The sequence below is a fragment of the Coregonus clupeaformis genome, chromosome 31 (assembly GCF_020615455.1).
Source record: "Coregonus clupeaformis isolate EN_2021a chromosome 31, ASM2061545v1, whole genome shotgun sequence".
Taxonomy (NCBI): domain Eukaryota; kingdom Metazoa; phylum Chordata; class Actinopteri; order Salmoniformes; family Salmonidae; genus Coregonus; species Coregonus clupeaformis.
In genome coordinates, this window is record NC_059222.1 from 31,328,169 (window position 1) to 31,352,800 (window position 24,632).

The window sequence follows — 24,632 nt, forward strand, 5'->3', positions numbered from 1 at the left end:
AGAAGGAGGGAGAGACATCCATGGAGGGCAGCTCTGTCAAAACACTGTTAGCTAACATGCAGGGGTACTAGTTAACATGTCTTAGACCACACTGAAATACACACACACACACACACACACACACACACACACACAATCGAATAACAGTATATTTGTGACATGCTTTGTAAAAAACAGGTGTAGGCTAACAGTGAAATGCTTACTTACGGGCCCTTCCCAACAATGCAGAAATGAAAAATAGAAAAATAATAGAAAGATAATAACACAAGAAATGACTAACTTGGCTATATATACGGGGTACCAGTACCGAGTCGATATGCAGGACTCCTAGGTAATTGAGGTAGATATGTAGATATGGGTAGGGGTAAAGTGACTAGGCAACAGGATAGATAATAAACAGTAACAGCAGCGTATGTGATGAGTCAAAAGAGTTAGTGCAAATGGGGGTCAATGCAGATAGTCCGGGTAGCTATTTGGTTAACTATTTAGCAGTCTTATGGCTTGGGGGAAGAAGCTGTTCATGGTCCTGTTGGTTCCAGACTTGGTGCATTGGTACCACTTGCCGTGCGGTAGCAGAGAGAATAGTCTATGACTTGGCTGTATTCTTTGGCAATTTTTAGGGCCTTCCTCTGACACTGCCTAGTATAGAGATCCTGAATGGCAGGGACCTCAGCTCCAGTGATGTACTGGGCCGTACGCAATACCCTCTGTAGCGCTTTGCCGTCGGATGCCAAGTAATTGCCATATCAAGCGGTGATGCAGCCAATCAAAATGCTCTCAATGGTGCAACTGTTTACCTTTTTGAGGATCTGAGGGCCCATGCCAAATCTTTTCAGCCTCCTGAGGGGGAAGAGGCGTTTTTGTGCCTTCTTCACGACTGTGTTGGTGTGTGTGGACCATGATAGATCCTTAGTGATGTGGACATGAGAACCTTGAAGCTCTCGACCCACTCCACTACAGCCCTGTCAGTGTGGATAGGGGCGTGCTCGGCCCTCCGTTTCCTGTAGTCCACGACCAGCTCTTTTGTCTTGCTTCCCGTCAGGAAGTCCAGGATCCAGTTGCAAAAGGAGGTGTTCAGTCCCTGGGTCCTGAGCTTAGTGATGAGCTTGGAGGGCACTATGATGTTGAACGCTGAGCTGTAGTTAATGAACAACATTCTCACATAGGTGTTCCTCTTACCCAGGTCTAAGCACATACACACAGACACCGACACACACACACACTCAGACAACGTCACACGGACCACCCTTGGATCAAATTGTATTTTGGCAAATTGCATCTCCAAATTGACTGTCCAAATTGTATATCTCACAACTCATATCTGGTATCTAGGGTACCAGCACCATTACAGAAGATGCCATAATATTAGTGATATTATAGTGACAGATCGTCTGTTTCAGACTGTTTTCCTCCGATAGACCAAAAGACGTGGAGCGGTACAGCGACTGTACACGGAGAGGGTGATCACTCTGTGACGATAAACAGTGCTATTTATACCCGTCAGGGATGGGTATGTCTGGTTCACCCCATGCCCATCTAGGCCCCGTAAACACATGCATTCCACAGTGTGGTCTGATACACACACACACACAAACGGGAGAGACACGCACACAGGCGCGCACAGAGACACACAGGCAGGAGCACACACACACACAGGCACTGGAAAGGAAGGACATATACACTAGCACACACACACATGCGCACACACACACACAACCTTCAGTGTGGTCTAATACAAAATACAAATCATCCACCCAGTGAGAGTTTGTCAGAGCGGCAGAACTGTTTGTTCCCTGTTTTCTTCCATCTTTGTCCTCTCTCTCTCTCTCTCTCTCTCTCTCTCTCTCTCTCTCTCTCTCTCTACCTTTTTTTGTCTCTCTCCATCTCTCTATCTCTATGACCAGTATCCAGACTAAAGCAGGTATAGTCAGTAGTTATTAAAATATGCACAGTGAGTCTGTTTTCTATAGCTACTGAGTGAATAAACTGAGAAGTGCCTAAAGACCCAAATCTCCATTTCACTCATCAAAGCTCACAAATTACTTTCTCCATCTCTAGGTGTGTGTGTGTGAACTAGCCAGCCAATCAGCTTTAGGCCTATACTTGCGGCTGTAATGGCCGCAAAACTAATCATTTCTCTACTTGTGATTTCCATACTCATCTGCCTGGGGATTTTCCAGCTAAACCTCTGACTCAGAGAGAGGATAGGACTTATAATAACAGGGTGAAAACAGTGCTGACCATTCAGACAAAGGATAGATAGAGGATCTAACTGCAATGTCTCCCATTGGTTTAAAATGAGCGAGTTAATGCTTGTTGTTTAACAGTTCATTCCTCTGAGGAAGATCTTCAGCAGGATCTGAGTAACAGGTGAATAAGAGAATAGGTTATGTACAGTAGAAACCAATGGGAGCATTGCATCATCTACTAAAAACACACCATAAACTAATAACATAATTAATCCACAGCACACACAGCTAAAAACCACAACAGGGAAACAGTGGTCTCAAATACAAGAAACATAGCAGGTCAGAAGTTAACACAAATTATATATATTGGTCAACACAGCGGTGGACTCTTCCCTCAGTGAACAACAAACATAAAACAGCTGTGATTGGACAAGCTCAGCAGAGGCTCAGCACAAAGCATTGTGGATATCCAGACTCCACACTTCCCGTCACCATTTACAATTGAGTAGGCCAGAGAGGAGGGGAGAGTGGAGAGGGGTAGGGGGAAGGGCTACTTGGTGGTTTGGGCTGGTAGTACATTTATTTCAAGTCACGGTGGGCACACAAAGCATTGTGGGTACCCAGTCACCCCCACCCCTCGTCCTTGAGGGAGTGAGGGAGGGGGAGGAGGGGCAGGTACTGCTTCTTTTCTCTAGCGTGACGGAGTTAGGCACGCAGTGCCTGGGTGTGTGTGGTACTCTGCATATTTGTGTATGAGATATTCATTGTGTGTGTGGTACTCACGGCGGGCCCAGCACTAGGCCAGGGGCCCATCTGAGTCTCCTGGACCCCTGAGACCACTGTAGAGAGAGGGACAGCCCAGTAGGGCCTGTATGGAGGGGACCCTAGACAGGGCTGCCTATGTGGGTGTAGCCAGGACCACAGCCGGGGTCTTGCTCGGTACCATGTCCGTGACCAAGGGACCAACCTGACTCCCATATCTCCTTTCTGGGGCAGAGGAATGAGGTTGAATCGTAAGGTGACCATTTGAGATACAGTGTAAGATTCAACCCTAAACTGCCTATCCATAAGCTAACTAGCCAGTTTACCTGGGGCTTAGTGATAGTTGCACCTCATTTCAGATGACTGGTCTCAAATGGGTCTCAGGCCTTATTGTTCAGGGCTGGTTGCTGCATCTGTATTGTTCTGAGTTGGCAGTTAGTCTGATACTCTGAGTGTTTGCAGCCCAGGCTCCAGTGATGTGATAAGTGTTAAATATGACTGTTAGAATCAGATTAAGCTCTGCTCTGCTTCTGCTCTGCTATGCTATTGATCTGTCTCTCACAGGAGCAGCCGTATTTATAGGCTAATAGTCATTCTGTTGCTGATACTCATTCTGCTGTTCACAGCCTTTAAAACCACCAGCTGGACACACTAAAACTCTGGACTTTTACGGATGAGCACAAGTCCGGAACAGAATGTACTGATCTACTAATGAATGAATGAACAAATAAATGTATTGAATTGACCGAGCTAAGTTGTAGCCCTTTGGTTGATTTGATCATTTATTTTATTTTTTTAGTCATTTTAGCAGATGCTCTTATCCAGAGCGACTTACAGTTAGTGAGTGCATAATTATTTATATATTTTTTCATACTGGCCCCCCGTGGGAAACGAACCCACAACCCTGGCGTTGCAAACACCATGCTCTACCAACTGAGCTATATGGGACTATCATCCATCTTGATTATTTTAACATACTGTAGGCAACTACGCATAGCAGCGCTCTTCCATTCCTTATCAATAGCTTCTCCAAGGTGGCATTTAATTTGAAAACAACAAAGTTAGAAGAAGGAACAAGGAGCGGGAACAGTATTCCAATGGGAGTAGTTCAGGAGCACAGAAATAGAAGACGGGTATAAAATGGCTTGTTTACAAATGGGCAGGCCAATTTAGGCAGACGCTAGGGAGAGGTAGGGAGGGAGGGAGGGAGGGAGGGAGGGAGGGAGGGAGGGAGGGAGGGAGGGAGGGACAGGTTCTCAAAAGAGAATCTCAATTAGGCCACTCTAAAGGTGTGAATGGAGAAATGTATGAGTGTGCTTTGGAGGGGTAAGTGTGTATGTGTGAGTGTTGATGGAATGTCACTGACAAGGCCTCTAGTAGTCTCTAGTAGTGTCTCCAGACACAGCTGCTTTTCTGGCCACATGTGCAGATGTGACAACCAGGTTTCGATCGGCTGCCTGCATGACTCGAGACTGTGTTAGCCCAATGCGCTAAAGCCTAAGCATTAGCTCTGGGTGCTAACACAAGTCATCATGTTCACCGAACCACCTCCATTACACATAAACAGATACAAATACAGAGACTGCACAGGACAGGGAGGCACGTCCACACAGTGACGGGTTAGCTACAGGGTTAATTATTACAGACCAAACAGAGCAGACTCTCCTCAAACTCCCACTCCCAGGGTTAGCTATATCCTCTTTTTTAGCCTTCGTAAAATGTTGTCCCGTTAGTTCTAACTGACTGCACTGAAGCTTCTCCTCAGTCTAAACCCACATCCTCTCCCCTCTAGCCAGATAAAACAGAGAGACTTAACACAGTGCACTCTTTAGGGATGTTTCTACTGTAGTGCTGTAACTTTAGCTTGGCTACTCTTGGCAGGTTTCTAGTGTGCTTGTTTATTTGCACCTCGAGGCTAAAGGAAGGAACCAGTGGACCTGAAGAGAGAGAGACGTCTGAGAGGACTCTGCTTTCCAACATAAAAACAACCAACTACTGATCAACCGCCTGACAGTGAACACACACGCCAACTGAACACACACACACTGAACACACACACTGTCAACCTGGTTAGTCTCAACTGCCGTGGCATCGTGCAGAGGGGTGGTGGAGGGTAGAGAGACAGGGGGAGCCTGAGTGGGAGAGAGAGAGAGGGAGGGTGAGAGAGAGGGAGGGTGAGAGAGAGGGAGGGTGAGAGAGAGGGAGGAGGTAGGAGCACATTGCAGTACAGTACATACCCCTGACCCTATAGGCAGTTGAATAAGGCTCAACTGGACATGCAAGTCCTCTGTCATGGGCACTTCCTGAAGTGGAAGTGTGTGATGTTTTACCGCAGGAAGAGAGGGTGATAGAGAGGGAGAAAGGAAAGGGTGAGAAAGAGAGATAGAAAGAGAGATAGAAAGAGAGATAGAAAGAAAGAGAGATAGAAAGAGAGATAGAAAGAAAGATAGAAAGAGAGATAGAAAGAGAGATAGAAAGAGAGAGAGAGAGAGAGAGATAGAAAGAGATATAGAAAGAGATATAGAAAGAGAGATAGAAAGAGAGATAGAGAGAGATAGAAAGAGAGATAGAAAGAGAGATAGAAAGAGAGATAGAGAGAGAGAGATAGAAAGAGAGATAGAAAGAGAGATAGAAAGAGAGATAGAAAAGGATGAGTAAAAGAGCAAGAGAAAGGGAGGAAAAGAGGAGAAGCACCACAGCAACAAACAAAGCAGAAAGATAATTAGGTTGAGATGGCAGATATATAATGTATATATTCTGTTACATGCTAAAGAGACACAGACACAGTAGAGCAGAGAAATCCCATCAGTATACACTGTATACACAGTAGCGATGCTCAAACTCCAATCATAGCAGAATGCAGCCGAGTAGCAATAACACACAGGAAAACTGAGCTCAGCTCAATGCCATAGCATATGTTCTTGTGTGCAATCACTCATTTCAGCCATGAGTTATACAGTAAGTCATTCAGTCACTTATGAGTCATAAGTGGAGGGTACACAGCATAGCACACTGTAACAGAGCCTTCAGCTGTGAACCTAAGCATCAGTCAGTACAGTACATTGTGTGTGTGTGTGTGTGTGCGTGTGTGTAATCTGACCGCCCCCCCATTGTCACCATGTCCAGCCATTTGTGGGGTCAGAGAGCGACGAGGCGTGTGTGTGTGTATATGTGTGTGTGTGTGTGTGTGTACCAGGGCATGGCTCCAGAACATAACATCTCTCATCCCAACTCACGTCATTCACCCGATCATTACCTAGCAACCCTGACGCACTGCAAAGTTCGGCTAACTAAAAATAAACTCTGTGTTTGCAGAAAAGGATGTTAGAAAAATAAGTGAATGAATTAAGCAAACAGCTTTTCGAATGAACTGAGAGAAGGAGTGGAAGACAAGGAGTGGAGGAAGAGAGGAAGTGAAGAGGTGGGGAAGTTGAGGCTAATGCTGCTGCTTAACGGTTTTGGACATCAGGCCTCAGGATTGGGGAGACGGGGTGTGTGTTGTCTACCCTGGTGTCTACCCTGGTGAGCTAATAATAAATATAATCCTAGATGTGTTCCAGGTCTTTTGTAGTAATCCTGACAGGTTTGTCAAAGGCGGCAGAGACCAACCACATTATCTAGAAATCTATTTTAGCTCAGAAGTCACTGACTGGCATGGCTTCCACCCAGTGAGAGTTTGTCAGAGCGGCAGAACTGTTTGTTCCCTGTTTTCTTCCATCTCTGTCCTTTCCTCCTCACCTCTCTTCTTCTCTCTCTCTCTCTCTCTCTCTCTCTCTCTCTCTCTCTCTCTCTCTCTCTCTCTCTCTCTCTCTCTCTCTCTCTCTCTCTCTCTTCTCTCTCTCTCTCTCTCTCTCTCTCTCTCTCTCTCTCTCTCTCTCTCTCTCTCTCTCTCTCTCTCTCTCTCTCTCTCTCTCTCTCTCTCTCTCTCTCTCTCTCTCTCTCGGTAGAGCACGGCGCTTGTAACGCCAAGGTAGTGGGTTCGATCCCCGGGACCACCCATACACAAAAATGTATGCACGCATGACTGTAAGTCGCTTTGGATAACAGCGTCTGCTAAATGGCATATTATTATTATTAGTCTCGCTCTCTCTCTGTGTCTCTCTCTCTGTCTCTGTGTCTAGTCTCTCTCTCTGTATTTGGTCTCTCTCTCTGTGTATAGTCTCTCTCTCTGTGTCTAGTCTCTCTCTCTCTGTCTAGTTTCTGTCTCTCTCTCTTTCTTCCTCTCTCTCTCTGTCTACCAGGTGATGACTATCTATGACAACTTGTTGGATGAGTCAGGGATAAAGTGACTCCATTCCATTCAGTCTTAGACCAGAGAGGTACAGTATGTTCAGTATGCTGGAGTTCAATACACTTTAAAAGGTTAATTTGCTAGAATGGTACTTAAAAACCAAAACTTGCATAGCATAAAAAGTCATGGTAACTTTTCCAGCTAAAGTTTGTAGTCCATAAATGGTTCAGCTAAGAGCTGTGTTTAATCCATAGCCACAGTCGCTTCTCTCTGGCTTTAAAGAATACCTTGCTAACTGATTCATTCCTAACTGAGCTGAATGATGCCTGGTGGTATTGAGGGCTGATAAAGTAGATGTTGGACATAACTGTGCTATTCTGGACACCATGACTACTAGATAACAGACCTAGAAACCAGACGGTTGTAACAACTAATAACTAGAAAGCAAACCAATTAATCTGTCTTTTAAATATGTGTCTGTCTGCTCATCTATCCTGTCTATCCTTCTCTCCTCCCCTCTCCTCTCCTCCTATACGCTGTGCTGCCTTCTTTCAAAGAACACAAGACATCAAAGCACAGGTGCTGTCACAATTCAGAGAAAGAAAGAGAGAGATAACGAGAGAGGGATAGAGAGAGATGAATGAGCAAAAGAGTCAGATGGAATGTTCAATTAAAACAAAGCAGAGGCCAACCCAGAATGATTTAGTTTTTTGACTCTCTTTGTCAAGACAACCATTAACGTCGATGTCTAGCAGGGCTGCTCTGAATACATTCTTATAGCAGAGATTAAACTTATGCTATCCAACTCTCAACAAAAACATACATTCATCCTTACTCTCTGTCTTTCTCTGTCTCTCTATCTATCTCTGTGTTTATCGCTCTATCTCTCTCTGTCTTCCTATGTCTCTCTCTCTTTCCCTCTCTCAGTCTCCCTCTCTCTCTCGTCCTCTCTTTCAGAGAAGATTCACGGTTATGCAGAGAGAGAGATTTGTCTTTTGTTTTATGAGTGGAGAGTAGAAGGGAGGGATAACAAAAAGGAGGAATGTATAAGGGGGATGAGAGAGGAGCAAGAATGTGACTGTGATGTAAGCATATTTTCCTGGTGATGGATGACATCACTGTAAGTAAAATATGAATATCAATAAATATGACAACTGTTATTATGAGAAAGGAGAGAGGGATGAAGGGATGGATGGAGAAAGGATAAAGACTGTCTGCTGAAGAGAATGTGTAAGAAAGGGGAGGAGAAGGACATATTTTGGAGTAGAAAGAGTGACACAATTAGAGAATACATATTTTATTTTGAGTGAGTGTCAAGGTGGAGGAATAGAAGATTTAAGAGAAAAATATGAATACATTGACACAGATGAATGGTCCAAGCCCTCAGCACACGTCTGTGTTCCCAGCTCGTTATGTGCCTGTCTTTGTTATTTTGTTTACTTAGTTTACCTCAGTCTGGAAGCCCTCGACCAAGATGGCCACCAGTAGGTTGAAGAGGACGTAGTTCCCAAAGGTCATGAGGGCGATGAAGTAGAGAGCAGCCACAGGAGTGGTGGAAGCCATACCATTATACAGCACCTTGTTCCAGTCCTCCTGAGTTAGGATCTGGAGGGAGGGAGGGAGAAATGGAGAGATGGAGAGATGTAGAGAGTGGAGAGATAAGAAAGGAGGAATAGAGGAAATAGAGAGCAGCTGTCCTTTTTTCACATTCATTTGATGTGTAGTTGGACCTACATAACAGATTGCCGATATGGACTCATCTTGATAGTCGGCCAAGTTTGAGATCTGGAAACGTCTGGCAGACTGATTTTGGAGTGAAAGAGGGAGAGAGGGAGGGGAGTGGTAGCGTGGTAGTGAGATCTCACCTGAAACACGGTGACGATGGCCCAGAGCAGAGAGTCAAAGTTCTTCCTGTCTGGTAGAGTGTCTCCATCTCTCTCTGATCCAAACTTACAGCCAAACAGATGCATGCCCAGGATACTGATGGAGAGAGAAGGAGAGGAGAGAGATAGGGAGAGAGAAAGAGAGAGGGTTAGGGAGGGAAGGAGGGAGAAAAGTTATATATTTTTGTCAATAACAGAGATGGAGAGGGCACCAAAGGGAGTCATGGCATGAGAAAAGAAGATAGAGAGTTTCAGCCTCCCACTGTTTCAGTCTGATGTTGTTCTCTTGTTGTGTAATTATGAATAGCAAAGAACTGACCCCATGGGATATGTGTGTGTGTGAATTCTCTATGTTATTCTGACTAGACAGCAATACGGCTAGTGTGCGTGTGTGGAGGGATCAGTGACTAGGCCTCTAGTCTGTGAACTTGGCTCCTCTTCACTCACACACATAGTGGGTGTTTGTCTAAGCACACTGTTCTAGTCAAAGTACTGTGTGTGTGTGTGTGTGTGTGTGTGTGTGTGTGTGTGTGTGTGTGTGTGTGTGTGTGTGTGTGTGTGTGTGTGTGTGTGTGTGTGTGTGTGTGTGTGTGTGTGTGTGTGTGTGTGTGTGTGTGTGTGTGTGTGTGTGTGTGTGTGTGTGTGTAGGCTGTATAGAACTTATCCATAGATCTCATTTCGCTGAGCTTGCCAGTGGCTAAACAGGCTGAACGAGGGATGCTGATGAAAAGAGAGAATTTCCACTCGTTCGTGTCATTCTATCCTCTCTTTGTCATTCCTCCTGGCATACATCTCTTTTGTTTGTTTCTTCCCCTCCAGTTTACTGACCAAGTGGAACACTTTTTACCTCTCTGTCTTCCTCATCCCTTTCTCTCTACCTCTAGCACCCTCAATTTTTCTCTTTATCCATCCCTCTTTATCAACCGCTCATTATGTCCCTTTTTGACTTGCCTCTACCACCTAATGTCTTTTTCCTTCCCCTCCACCTCCTTCTTCCCCTCCTCCCTTTGAGACAATGGCGATAAAGGCTCCCCCTTATTTCTATATAAACGTGTGTCAGCTTGTGTCTGACATATGTGTCAAAATTACTTTTTGAACACTTTTTGCATTGGCCCATACCTGAAGATGAAGATGAAGAGCATGAGTAGCATACAGAAGGTGGCCACGTTGTCCATGGTCTTCATCAGCACCACCAGCTGTCTCTGTAGTGCAGGCATGAAGCGCACCAGCTTCAACACACGCATCAGCCTGAAGGTACGCAACACAGACAGACCACCACCCTGCTGACCCACGATCTCCCATACACTGAGGAGAGAGAGAACACATATTATTATATTTATAAACTAGGTGGTTCGAGGCCTTAATGCTGATTGGCTGACAGCCGTGGTATATCAGACCGTATACCACGGGTAAGACAAAACATTTATTTTTACAGCTCTAATTACGTTGGTAACCAGTTTATAATATAAATAAGGCACTGCATGGGTTTGTGGTATATGGCCAACATACCACGGCTAAGGGCTGTATCCAGGCACTCCGTGTTGCGTCATGCGTAAGAACAGCCCTTAGCTGTGGTATATTGGCAATATAGTACACCCCCTCGGGCCTTACTGCTTAAATATACTATATGCCATTTAGCAGATGCTTTTATCCAAAGTGACTTACAGTCTAGAATGCATATATTTGTTTTACGTATGGGTTCTACTGATAATTAACCCAATATCCTGGCGTTGCAAGTGCCATGCTTTACCAACTGAGCTACAGAGGACCACACATATTCATTGTCCGTTACAGGATAAGCCATTAATTGGAAGGAAAAATACATATTTAAAGCTGTTACAAACCTGAGTGAGGCCTTGATATCTTACACAGTGAAGACTGGCAGTGTGCCATAAGTTATAAACTAATTTGTCATGTAAATCAAACACAGCCTTGTTTATGACAACCTAATCTCGGACACCCAGAACTAAAATCTTGTGTAATTACGTCAGATGCTCAATTTAGTTCTGGGGGAGACGTATTATATTGAAAATGTACTGACAAGACTAGAAATGTCTCCAACTCTCTAAACAGAAACTGTCAGATAGTTTCGGCAAGTATATAGGCCCTCCCCTTCCGAAATTCGAAATATGCGAGCACCTGCAAAATCATGATTTGTCCAAACGATCAGTGACAAAAAATCAGCATACCGGAACAACCCACTGTGCAAAAATTGGTTGACTCAACGTTGTTTCCACATCATTTCAACCCACCCAACATGTTTGTGATGACGTTGAATCAATGTGGAAAACTAAATGGATTTGCAAAGTTATCAACATAAGGGCCATTCAACTTTTAACTAAATCCAACAATATGGTGATTTTTTTTGTTGATTTCACGTTGAATTCACGTTAGTTGACAACTCAACCAAATGTAAATCAAAACTAGACGTTGCACTGACGTCTGCGCCCGGTGTGAAAGTTCCTCGTTAGTCGTGGCATCCCACAGTCTGTCGACAGATGCTACTACCATTTAGGTTACGTACATCTGTCCATGAGAGATTAATGACAATCTGGTGTAGTTTGTTGTGTGTGAGATCTTACCTGATGACCACTATGATTCCGTCAAAAATGTTGTAGGGATTTTTGATGTAACCGAATGGCCCATAGACCAACACCTTGAGTAACATCTCCAAGGCAAACAGACTGGTGAACACTATGTTACTGATCTCCAACGCATTGGTCAGCTCATCAGGCTGGGGGAGAGAGAGATGGAGGGAGAGTGGGAAATGGAGGAGAAGAGAGAGAGAGAGAGAGAGAGAGAGAGAGAGAGAGAGAGAGAGAGAGAGAGAGAGAGAGAGAGGAATCATAAAACATAGTTATATCCAATACACATACACAAACAAACACATCCGCTGATTAGAAAAGGAAATATGTCAATGACATCTGTTTTCAGCAACCATCAGAGAAGTGTACTGTTACTCCCACATCTAAATTAGACACATGCTGTTTCATAGGGAGCGTGTGTGTGTGTGTGTGTGTGTGTGTGTGTGTACGGTAGTATGTTTTGTGTAGTATATAGGCCATAGAATACAGTACTGTGTATCTGGAGCATCAAAGAGGTAGCAACAGCATATGTTACATGTTATGTTCTGATATATGTGTTTGTGACATTACAAGATATCAATACAGCTGGAATCAAATACATCAATACAGCTGGAATCAAATACATCAATACAGCTGGAATCAAATGGCGACGTCATTGCATGTGTGTATGGCACTTTCCAGGATGTACAGGTAAGTCTGCACATATGTGTGTGTGCTTTGTGTCTCTCTCCCTCTCTCTCTAAGGCTGTATCAGGGTGAAGTGAAGGTCTGCGGCTCCTAAACTCTTCTCTGGTCTTATTCTGTTTATTACCTAATACTCTGGTACACAACCACCAAATCACTCAATCGCACACTACATCAATCACAGTCCTGCTTAGGTCAAGTTCAGAGCATGCGCGCAGACACACACACAAACACACACTGTTGTAATAGATGTGATTGATAAGCCAGTATATGGAGAAAAAATGTTACGAGGTGAGAGGGGATTGGACGAGAGACATCTAGGATAGGTCATATATTGAGCTGGAGTGTGTATTATGCGTGTGTATTTGCATGTGTGTGTGTGTGCTTTTTGATTCTTTCTTCTCTTGTTACAGACCATATATTAGGCCTTCTTCAACCCTCCTGCTGTTCCTGTAATAGAATGCGACCTTAGATGCCCCCATCAGAACACCCCTCCCACCCAACACACACACACACACATGCACCACACACCACACACACACTGACAGACACACACACACACACATGGGTTGGATGAGGGTAAGTGTCAGAAATAGTATGGCACTGCATCACGGGCAGTCCGGAACACACAGCAGCACCATTAGATTACATTATGTCAGATGAGATTAGATTAGAGTTAACCAGATTACAAAACCAAACCTCTACTCCTCATCTCACACTCCCTCACGTTTCATTAAGGAGGAAATAGCCATCTTGTGTGTGTGCGTGTGAGTGTGAGAGAAAGAAACAGAGAGAGAGAGAGAGGAGAGAGAGAGAGACAGAAAAAGAGAGCGAGAGAGAGAGCAACAGAGATAGAGAGAGAGAGAGAGAGAGAGAGAGAGAGAGAGAGAGAGAGAGACAGAAAAAGAGAGCGAGAGAGAGAGAGAGAGCAACAGAGAGAGAGAGAGAGAGAGGAGAGAGAGAGAGACAGAAAGAGAGAGAGAGGAGAGAGAGAGAGAGACAGAAAAAGAGAGCGAGAGAGAGAGAGAGAGAGAGAGCGACAGAGAGAGAGAGAGGAGAGAGAGAGAGAGAGAGAGAGAGAGAGAGAGAGAGAGAGGGGTGGGGTGGATAGAGAGAGTTGGAGGGGGGTTGAATAGCATCCATTGTTAGTGGAAGTTGCTGTGTTGAAGCTTTTTAGTAGGGCCTTGGGGACATCAATATCGATCTGTGCTTGTTGCTGTTACCCAGTCAGCCATTTCTGGGTCACTTCATGTTCCAAACACTCAATCTCTATTTAGGAACTCAACCTTCACAGCTGCTATCTCATAAGAGGTCTCCTAAACGTCTGTGCTATCCTAGAAGGGAGAATGCTCGGTGAATAGACAAATCAAATCAAGTTTATTGGTCGCGTACACAGATTTGCATTTGTTATCGCAGGTGCAGCGAAATGCTTGCGTTTCTAGCTCCAACAGTACAGTAATACCTAGTAATAAAAATAAAAATAAAAATAAATACACACATAATCCTGAAAAATTAAGAAATTAAGACATTTCAGAACGAGCAATGTCAGAGACCGGAATACTGTATATACATATAATAGTGTGTTTTGTATGTAAACATTATAAAAGTGACCAGTGTTCAATGACTTTAATACAATATATACATACACTACATGACCAAAAGTATGTGGACACCTGCTCGTCGAACATCTCATTCCAAAATCATGGGCATTAATATGGAGTTGGTCCCCCCTTTGCTGCTATAACAGCCTCCACTCTTCTGGGAAGGCTTTCCACTTCAGCCACAAGAGCATTAGCGAGGTCGGGCACCAATGTAGGTGATTAGGCCTGGCTCGCAGTCGGCGTTCCAATTCATTCCAAAGGTGTTCGATGGGGTTGAGGTCAGGGCTCTGTGCGGGCCAGTCAAGTTCTTCCACACCGATCTAGACAAACCATTTCTGTATGGACCTCGCTTTGTGCACGGGAGCATTGTCATGCTAAAACAGGAAAGGGAGTTCCCCAAACTGTTGCCACAAAGTTGGAAGCAAAGAATCATCTAGAATGTCATTGTATGCTGTAGCATTTAAGATTTCCCTTCACTGGAACTAAGGGGCCTAGCCCGAACCATGAAAAACAGTCCCTGACCATTATTCCTCCTCCACCAAACTTTACAGTTGGCACTATGCATTGGGGCAGGTAGCCTTCTCCTGGCATCTGCCAAACCCAGATTTGTCTGTCAGACTGCCAGATGGTGAAGCGTGGTTCATCACTCCAGAGAATGCGTTTCCACTGCTCCAGAGTCCAATGGCGGCGAGCTTTACACCACTCCAGCTTTACACCACTGCAGCACTCGGTGGTCCCGTTCTGTGAGCTAGTGTGGCCAATCACTTCGTGGCTGAGCCGTTGTTGCTCCTAGATGTTTCCACTTCACAATAACAGCACTTATTGACCGGGGCCGCTATAGCAGGGCAGAAATGTGACAAACTGACTTGTTGGAAAGGTGGCATCCTATGACGGTGCCACATTGAAAGTCACTGAGCTCTTCAGTAAGGCCATTCTACTGCCAATGTTTGTCTATGGAGATTGCATGGCTGTGTGCTTGATTTTATACACCTGTCATGTGCACTATAGGCCTACCGCTGGCCAATCGGATGGCTCAGATGACCATGTCTGCAGTAACGTAGCAGGCATAAAAGAAAGCTACAGCAAAGTTGATACTGTGAGATTTCAAAATGTTTAAAACCATGACTAGAGAGAGACTGTCAACAAATGCTGTTTTTATGTGTGAGTTCTTGTTTAAGTTCTTTCTCAGCACTGTCAACAATTTGTATTCAACACTTTTATAAGCTATAAAATGCGCTTTCTTCCTATTTCCGCTCAGTGCTACAACAAGCACTGCAGCAGTAATGAATGAGTAGGAAAGTGTATCTATAGGCTTGCGTTGTTGTTATTATTAGCGGCTTGGGTCTTTTTTAATATCGAGGAATATTTCACTTTCTCTATTCATAGGAGTAACAACAGGAATTTGTGCATGAGGTAGAAATAATGCGGTGCAACTGGAGTTTCGTCATCAGCTGGAAGACGGTGTCCCTTTTTGGTCAGTGTCAGTGGAGGAAAGGGTGAGCGGAGTGATTTGAATGACCCGAACATCAATGCATTCATTGGCAGCGCAATTCAATCAAAGCCAATATGCTGTGATAATGTATTGGGCCTATAGCTTACTGCACAAACCTCATTGCTACAGTAGTGTTGTTAATTGGTTAATGTTGCTTAGGCTTACGTTTTTTAAAGTCGTGTTAAAAAAAAATCTGAGCGGTAGATCTCGGCTTGCATTTTGACTCAAAGCGATCTTGACTCAGAAAAGGTTGGTGACCACTGTTCTACAGTTTTCCCTGTTAACACTATCAACGTTTCCCTTTACTGTGGCAATTGTGATTGAATCAACGCAATTTTAGCCACATTCAATGTAACAAAATGAACTATGCAAGAAATGTTGTTGTAGGCATAATGCATCGGAGTAGGATTCTATTGCATTGACACGCACTATGCAGCCGTACTCTACACAGACCGGTGTGGCATAAACAATCAGAGCTGCAGTAGGCCTATATGCAAATAGACCATTGCCATATATGGATCTGTGCCATTTACTTTGAACTGGTGTGCTTACAGCATGAGCGGTCGTGAGAAGATGCACTTGTTTTGAGGTCAAAGCGAGAGCTGCATTTAGCCACGTGTGCACATTTTGTTCAGATCCTTTGCTAGTTAGTGAGTTATTAGCCCAGTTATAGATCATTTGTAGTCAGCAATAGGGGAGTGATTGCTTCCTACAAGAGTACAAAACATGTACATTTCTAGACATCTTTGAAAAGCAAGTCAGGCAAATTTTTGTCTTAAAGGGGCAGTGTTGTATTTTGAGACAGACTTGAATAAGCTAAGTAACCAATAGGCAGAGGGTAACATAAGTTGTCTGATTCTCTGTAGTAATGGCATGGGAATAATAATGCATTATATTTTGTAAAGTGGATTCTTGCATCGAACAACACAACAACATTTTCAGTCACCTCCTTGTCTGAAGGACAAGTGGATAAACAGGTTAATATCAAGCCCTGCATGTTTCTCATGGAATGTAGGCCTACATTGAACACCACACATTGGCTGCTACTGTAGGCTGAATAATAGAACAGCTACAGTTGAAGTCGGAAGTTTACATATACCTTAGCCAAATACATTTAAACTCAGTTTTTCACAGTTCCTGACATTTAATCCTAGTAAACATTCCCTGTCTTAGGTCAGTTAGGATCACTACTTTATTTTAAGAATGTGAAATGTCAGAATAATAGTAGAGAGAATGATTTACTTCAGCTTTTATTTATTTCATCACATTCCCAGTGGGTCAGAAGTTTACATACACTCAATTAGTATTTGGTAGCATTGCCTTTAAATTGTTTAACTTGGGTCAAATGTTTTGGGTAGCCTTCCACAAGCTTCCCACAATAAATTGGGTGAATTTTGGCCCATTTCTCCTGACAGAGCTGGTGTAACTGAGTCAGGTTTGTAGGCCTCCTTGCTCGCACACACTTTTTCAGTTCTGCCTACACATTTTCTATAGGATTGAGGTCAGGGCTTTGTGATGGCCACTCCAATACCTTGACTTTGTTGTCCTTAAGCCATTTTGCTACAACTTTGGAAGTATGCTTGGAGTCATTGTCCATTTGAAAGACCCATTTGCGACCAAGCTTTAACTTCCTGACTGATGTCTTGAGATGTTGCTTCAATATATCCACATAATTTTCCTTCCTCATGATGCCATCTATTTTGTGAAGTGCACCAGTCCCTCCTGCAGCAAAGCACCCCCACAGCATGATGCTGCCACCCCCGTGCTTCACGGTTGGGATGGTGTTCTTCGGCTTGCAGCAACCCCCTTTTTCCTCCAAACATAACGATGATTATTATGGCCAAACAGTTATATTTTTGTTTCATCAGACCAGAGGACATTTCTACAAAAAGTACGATCTTTGTCCCCATGTGCAGTTGCAAACCGTAGTCTGGCTTTTTTATGGCGGTTTTGGAGCAGTGGCTTCTCCTTGCTGAGCGACCTTTCAGGTTATGTCGATATAGGACTTGTTTTACTGTGGATATAGATACTTTTGTACCTGTTTCCTCCAGCATCTTCACAAGGTCTTTTGCTGTTGTTCTGGGATTTATTTGCACTTTTCGCACAAAAATACGTTCATCTCTAGGAGACAGAACGCGTCTCCTTCCTGAGCGGTATGACGGCTGTGTGGTCCCATGGTGTTTATACTTGCCTACTATTGTTTGTACAGATGAACGTGGTACCTTCAGGCGTTTGGAAATTGCTCCCAAGGATGAACTTGTGGAGGTATACCATTTCTTTCCGAGGTCTTGATTTCTTTTCATTTTTCCATGATGTCAAGCAAAGAGGCACTGAGTTTGAAGGTAGGCCTTGAAATACATCCACAGGTACACCTCCAATTGACTCAAATTATGTCAATTAGCCGATCAGAAGCTTCTAAAGCCATGACATCATTTTCTGGAATTTTCCAAGCTGTTTAAAGGGACAGTCAACTTTGTGTATGTAAACTTCTGACCCACTGGAATTGTGATACAGTGAATTATAAGTGAAATAATCTGTCTGTAAACATTTGATGGAAAAATTACTTGTGTCATGCACAAAGTAGATGTCCTAACCGACTTGCCAAAACTATAGTTTGTTAACAAGAAATTTGTGGAGTGGTTGAAAAACGAGTTTGAATGACACCAACCTAAGTGTATGTAAACTTCCGACTTCAACTGTATTTCCATGTTAAAATGTTATGGGATGCATTTTCTCCATTGTTTTTGATGGTAGGCCACTCTGGTAGGCCTACATTATGATCAAATAGCCACAGTAGCCTACATGGCCACTGTTAAAACTTTAACTTAAAGCAGGTACAGCCTCAGTGTTTCTCAGTACATTTTCACAACATTCAAGTTTGCGCTCAGCAGACCTTTTGAGGGAACATTGGTCCATCTACTTTTGTATATATAGTGTATTAAGTGGGTAAAACAGTATGTAAACATTATTAAAGTAACCAGTGTTCAATGACTAGCAAGCACGGTTACATGCACACAAGAATGCGATTATTGTGGATAGCCAGGTTAATACAATAGCTTGTTTAAACCGTTTTCATGTCTTGTAAGAAGAACGATTTCCCTAATAATCCTGTTTACATTTTAAATACTGATGGGACTTTTGACACACAAAGAAAATCAGCTATCAAAATAAACGTTATACCACGGTGACCATGTTATTTTTTAGAGTTCGGACATATAAAGTTTGTAAGATGCATACTTCCAGTTTTTCCGAACTCACTTCCCTCGTGCATAAGCGGGAGGCTTGCGCTACCCGGTGCTGGCACATGCACAGATCAAATATACTGCTGGAATTGCTGATTAAGCTGTTTACATGTCTTAATAACTTGATAAATTGCTCAGACAACCATGTGTTTTAATCGGCGTATGCTTACTTCGATTATGACCTCACGCCGATTAAGATAAATAGAGTAAGGTGTTTAGATAACAAATGCCATACTCGGCCTTCCGCAATAATCAGTTTAATATCGAATTATTAGTGTGCATGTAAACATACTCAGTGACTAAGGCTAGTGGTGACTGTTTAACAGTCTGATGGCCTGGAGATAGAAGCTGTTTCTCAGTCTCTCGGTCCCAGCTTTGACGCACCTGTACTGTCTCCGCCTTCTAGATGGTAGCGGGGTGAACAAGCCAGGGCTTGGGTGGCTGAGGTCCTTGATGAGGACCTCCCAAGACAAATACATGTGAAAGCCTTTGAAGAGAACCAAAGTGCTAGTACAAGCAATTTTCTACACAGGAGTCATTGGGCTTCCTGCTACAGTTTATGTTTTGAGTGCAAAACTTTTTGTCTTTACCATAGTTTCTCTATCTTAGTCATAGACATGCTGCTATTAGATAGGCCAGGGATGAACAACTCAGACACCTTCCACAGTCCTGCTAGTTTTGGTTTCAACCTGTCCCTTGCTATCCCTACAAATGTAGGATCTTAATTTGATCACCCTGTTGTTGCAGGAAATGTCCTGCAAACGTATAGTGTATTCAAGGTTTAACAAGGCTTCTAAAGTTTGTAATTTCCACTTTTAAAAAAAATGCATTAATAATAATCCACACAATAACTCACATTTCCTGTTGCTGCAGGATTATTTTCCTGCTGTGAGAAACTTGTCAAATTAAGATCCTACACCTGTATAATGCCAGATACTCTTAGACAATAGGTAGACTGACTCTCTACTGGTGTTACATTCTGTGAGCTGAGATAATATTTATCCTGCTTGACTACAGGAATGTAGACCTGGCAGACAAGATGGCTGCCACACCACCACCCTTCCTCCTCTCCCAGAGCCAGACCTGACACCTCTGTTTTCTTATTAACAATGAAGAGATGTAAACTGTACGAGATGTAAAGATGTAGAGAGAGAGAGAGAGAGAGAGAGAGAGAGAGAGAGAGAGAGAGAGAGAGAGAGAGAGAGAGAGAGAGAGAGAGAGAGAGAGAGAGAGAGAGAGAGAGAGAGAGAGAGAGAGAGAGAGAGAGAGAGAGAGAGAGAAATAGAACGAGAGTAAGTGAGAGAGAGGAGGTTCGGGGAAAAAATCCCACCATAAGCAAAGGAAGGAAGAGAGATGGATGGATGCCAAGGGACAGGTAGGAGGGGTTGAAAGTCCCCTCACTCACTCGTTTACTGTAAAGAACGAAGGTGGGAATCCTTCATGTAAAGTAGAAAACTGCCCTCTGTTTAAATAGAGCAGCCTCTGTCACATAGTTGGCAGAAGGACAAGTATTTACACACACACACACACCATAAAAGGTCACACTCTTACAGTAACTGCGGAAAGAGAGCAGATACATCCTCTATCTATCCACTCCCTCCACCCCCTTTCCCCTCTCCTCTCTCCACCTCCTCCTGTCCTAATCTTGCAGTGGAAGGAGTGTCTGGAAGGTCAAGGTGGGTGTTACAGGGTGTGTGTGTGTGTGTGTGTGTGTGTGTGTGTGTGTGTGTGTGTGATAAGAAGCATAGCATAAATCAGAGGTTTGAAATATGCCAGCTGCTTTACCTATAGTATTCACTGTACTGTTTTTGCGGACTTTACTGTAGTATTTACTGTAGTATACTGTAGTATTTACAGTTAACTGTAGCATAAATACTGTAGTAAAAGAAAACTGCAGTATATACTATAGTAATTAATGTAGTGTTTTTGCAGATTGCAGTATACTTTAGTATTTTCTGTAGTGTTTTTTTGGACTGTCATATACTGTAGTATTTACTGTAGTGTTTTTGCAGACTGTAGTATAGTGCAGTATTTTCTGTAGTATTTACTACAGTGTTTTTGTTTTATTACCTTTGAAAAAGAAGAAGGCCTTCTCCTTCAGGACACCTACTGGCGAAATTCTAAAAGAGCAAATTTTCCATAACCTGTAGGTAAGTAGAAGTGTGGTCTGACCAGACAGTTCAGAACTTCTGCTTTTTTCAATAAACTGTAGGGAACACAATATATGCTCTATACTTGGCATGTAGGTTTCTCACTTATGGGTGGCACAAATTGCGATATGGGGGAGGGGAATGGGCAGGTTATATGCAAATTAAATACTGTTGTATTTACTATAGTTAAAAAGGTGTAGTGTTTTTGTGGACATTACTGTAGCATTTACTATATTATTCTACAGTATACTACAACATTCTATAGTAAGTACTACATATGATCGAGGGATACTACAGTGTGTAGTATAGTAGTATACTACAGTTTCTATAGTAAGTACTGTAGTATCTACAACAGGGACTGAAAAGGCAACAGGCTTATACACGAACAACACGTGTGTGTGTGTGTGTGTGTGTGTGGGGGTGGGGGGGGTGTATGTCAGTATGTGTAATAAATTGTCCAAGAATGGATTGCTTCACTCTTTGCCTGACCCATTTTTGTATGTTTAATAGAAACCATATAATAATAATATGCCATTTAGCAGACGCTTTTATCCAAAGCGACTTATAGTCATGTGTGCATACATTTTTACGTATGGGTGGTGCCGGGGATCGAACCCACTACCCTGGCTTTACAAACGCCATGCTCTACCAATTGAGCTACAGAGGACCACATATGCAGACACCCAATGTTGACAATCATTATGCACTGTATATTGTGTTTATTGCACAAAGACACATACACACCACACACACACACACACACACACAAAGACAGACACACACACAGCTGCAGCAACAGCGGGGGATCGTGCATAATGGTAAATTGATAGCTGGGCCATCTGAATCAGACACACCCATCCTGTTAGTCATCATAATAATCAAACATTAATAAGACCATTAAATCGAATTACTGCCAGCAGAAATATTGATTGGCTTTTACAAATAGATAGAGCATGATGATTAAGTGTGTGTGTGTGTGTGTGTGTGTGTGTGTGTGTGTGTGGGGGGGTAGGGTAGAAGAGAGTCCCCCCTCCCATTCTGATTGAGTGTTCCAATGTTCCAGCTTCCCTGTGAAGTTCTTCTCGGACTCCTGGGGAATTCTGGCAGGGACACACTCCCTCAGTCCTTTTATCCCCCAGCCGACCCACATGGTGTGCGTGTGTATGTGTGTCCGTGTGTGTGTGTGTGTGTTCGTGTGTGTGTGCGGACGGAGTAGGCATCCAGATTCACAGAGTTACTATCGTTTTCTGACCCGGTCGCTCAGCAAACACTATCAAACGCCAATTAAACACACATTTTCACAAACACACACACACACACACACACACACACACACACACACACACAAACACACACACAAACACACACACATACCGCTGGAAGTTTTAGGAGAGAGTTTTATAGTTTTCGCGGCTCCCTCCTCTCCTCTCCCCATCCACCCATCACTCCCTCTCCCTCCTCTCCTCTCCCCATCCACCCATCCCTCCCTCTCCCTCCTCTCCTCTCCCCATCCACCCATCACTCCCTCCTCCTCCTCTCCTCTCCCCATCCACCCATCCCTCCCTCTCCCTCCTCTCCTCTCCCCATCCACCCATCCCTCCCTCCCTCTCCCTCCTCTCCTCTCCCCATCCACCCATCCCTCCCTCTCCCTCTTCTCTGCTCCCTCGTTATTCCCTTTCTTTGTCTGGGTTCTTCTGACATGGATTCCTACTCTCTAGACAAGGCTGGGAAAGTTTGGAGAGACAAAACATTGATTTGAGTGTGTGGAAGAGTGTGTGAGTTTGTCCGTATGTGTGCCTGTGTGAAAGGTTTTGTGTGACAAAACATTGATCTACACTCCTCCAATCCTACAACCACATTGACTATTATATCCAATATCATCCCATGAAGCTCTTTCTCTGCCCTTAAGGAGCTGACACTTTGTGCTGGTCTTCTGCAGTTAGATACTGTATGAGTGAGGGGGATAGAGAAAGGGGGAACATTGTGAAATAAAAGGGGGAGGTTATTGAGCCAGACATTCCAGTCGGTGAAGTCTTGCTCAGAACCATACCTCCAAGTTCTCCCTGTAAGTATTCTATTTTATTGTGACCACATTTGTTGAATTTATTAAATTTTTTTCAATGGGGGGTTACAGGTACAATATTCAAAATTATTGGTACAGTATTCAAACAAGAAAACTAAAAAGTAGTGGGCCTCCGCCCCCAACCTCTCATCCCATTTCCCCAACCCTACCCAGCCAACATGTCTCCATCCAACCACCCGCCTCCATGTTTTCCACAACTTCCCTCCTCCCCTAGCAACCCTGTAAGTATTCTAAGAAACTACCAGATATCCCACTCCTTGCTTTCCCCATCTAACTCTCTTTTCCAAGTGGGTTGTGTGGCAGTCTCTCTATTCCCCCAAGACAGAGGGCTCGGACCCCAATGCTCTTTAACACTTTGAGGAAGCGGGCGCGAAACAGCTACAAAAGTACATTCCCCCCAACACAACTATTCCAATGCTGCTAAAGGCCACTGCTCTTCTGAAAACAATTCTACTTCAATAACAGATGCTGTTGAGTATGGACTGTTTAGTTCACTTTTGAAATATGACAATGCCTAACAAACTTAGATTTTTCAGTGAATTGTAACTTTAAGGGGGACTCTTAAGGGCAGCCAGGTCACTCAAGATCCAAGGCGATATTCAACGTTCGTCTAGGTCCCCAGAACGTCGGGAGGTGCCTTAAAAACCGGCCTGTAGTAGGCTTGTTTACGGGGATGGCGGATGGGCGTAAGCCGTGAGCGCCGGCTCCGAGGGTCTTGTGTTCAATCCCAGTGCTAGGCGCTCGTTTTTTCTTTTCTTTTTTTAACCCTATCCCAAACCTTAACCCTTACCTTAACCATTCAGAATTAATGCCTAAACTTAACCATAATGTGTACTGTTGGGGGTACTCGAGGACTGGCTTAAGGGATGAAAGCACACTCCGGTGGATCTGGTGTGGTGTGCTTAGCATCTAACAGGTCTAGGGAGATCCAGAGTCTGTGTTTAAAGGGGATTTCTACAAGATAAAACACTCTCTGTGATCTATTATAGATGGATGTGGAGGGGAGAGAAGCTGAGAGCCCCATGTTTAAGCCCCAGACACACACACACACACACACACACACACACACACACACACACACACACACACACACACACACACACACACACACAGAGAGACACACACACACACATAATGTATAAATGCCAAGATACAAACACACACACATGCACACGCAATCACCTCATCAAGAATGTGTTTCAACCTATCCACTAATACAAACCTGCTTTAACACCACATGCATATACTCACATCTGTATCTGTGTGAAATACAGTTACAAATGCTGTGTTTTTTGTGTGTGTGTGTGTACATGTGTGTGCGTGTGTGTGCATGTGTGTGTCGGCCGGGCGGGAGACCCGGTGGCGTGCTCCCTTCAGGCTTGAACACGAGGCATGTGAGAGAGCGAATGAGAGAGAGACGGAAGGAGAGAGAGAGAAAGACAGGGAGAGACAGAGAGAGAGAGAGAGAGAGAGAGGGAGAGGGAGAGAAAGAGAGAGCAATCTCTTTCAGATGTTTGGGGGCCTTCCTCACCCTTCACAGACACACACGCTCTCCTACACTTCACATGGTCACAATTACGCTCCTGTAAACAAGGCAGTACGGAGTTGCATGAAAGAATGGGAATTCCTCTCCAGCCTCAGGGAATGAAGTTGAGTAAAGGCTAGGAGCGGTTCAATGCACACAGCTACACCCAGTCTGAACCACTGCACTCACAGGGAATAGTCTTCAG

General features: G+C 43.9%; 1 protein-coding gene across 1 annotated transcript in view; it reads right to left on the reverse strand.

Annotated features, from left to right (window-relative positions):
• The window catches only part of cacna1g (calcium channel, voltage-dependent, T type, alpha 1G subunit), a 158,381-nt gene that overhangs the window by 77,794 nt on the left and 55,955 nt on the right, over positions 1 to 24,632 (reverse strand). Inside the window, exons 9-13 of the mRNA XM_041858665.2 lie at positions 11,648 to 11,799; positions 10,185 to 10,370; positions 9,048 to 9,162; positions 8,632 to 8,787; positions 5,018 to 5,083 (exon numbers count right to left, since the gene is read on the reverse strand). Of these exons, the coding sequence (XP_041714599.2) occupies positions 5,018 to 5,083; positions 8,632 to 8,787; positions 9,048 to 9,162; positions 10,185 to 10,370; positions 11,648 to 11,799 (675 nt within the window). The remainder of the gene's footprint in view (positions 1 to 5,017; positions 5,084 to 8,631; positions 8,788 to 9,047; positions 9,163 to 10,184; positions 10,371 to 11,647; positions 11,800 to 24,632) is intronic.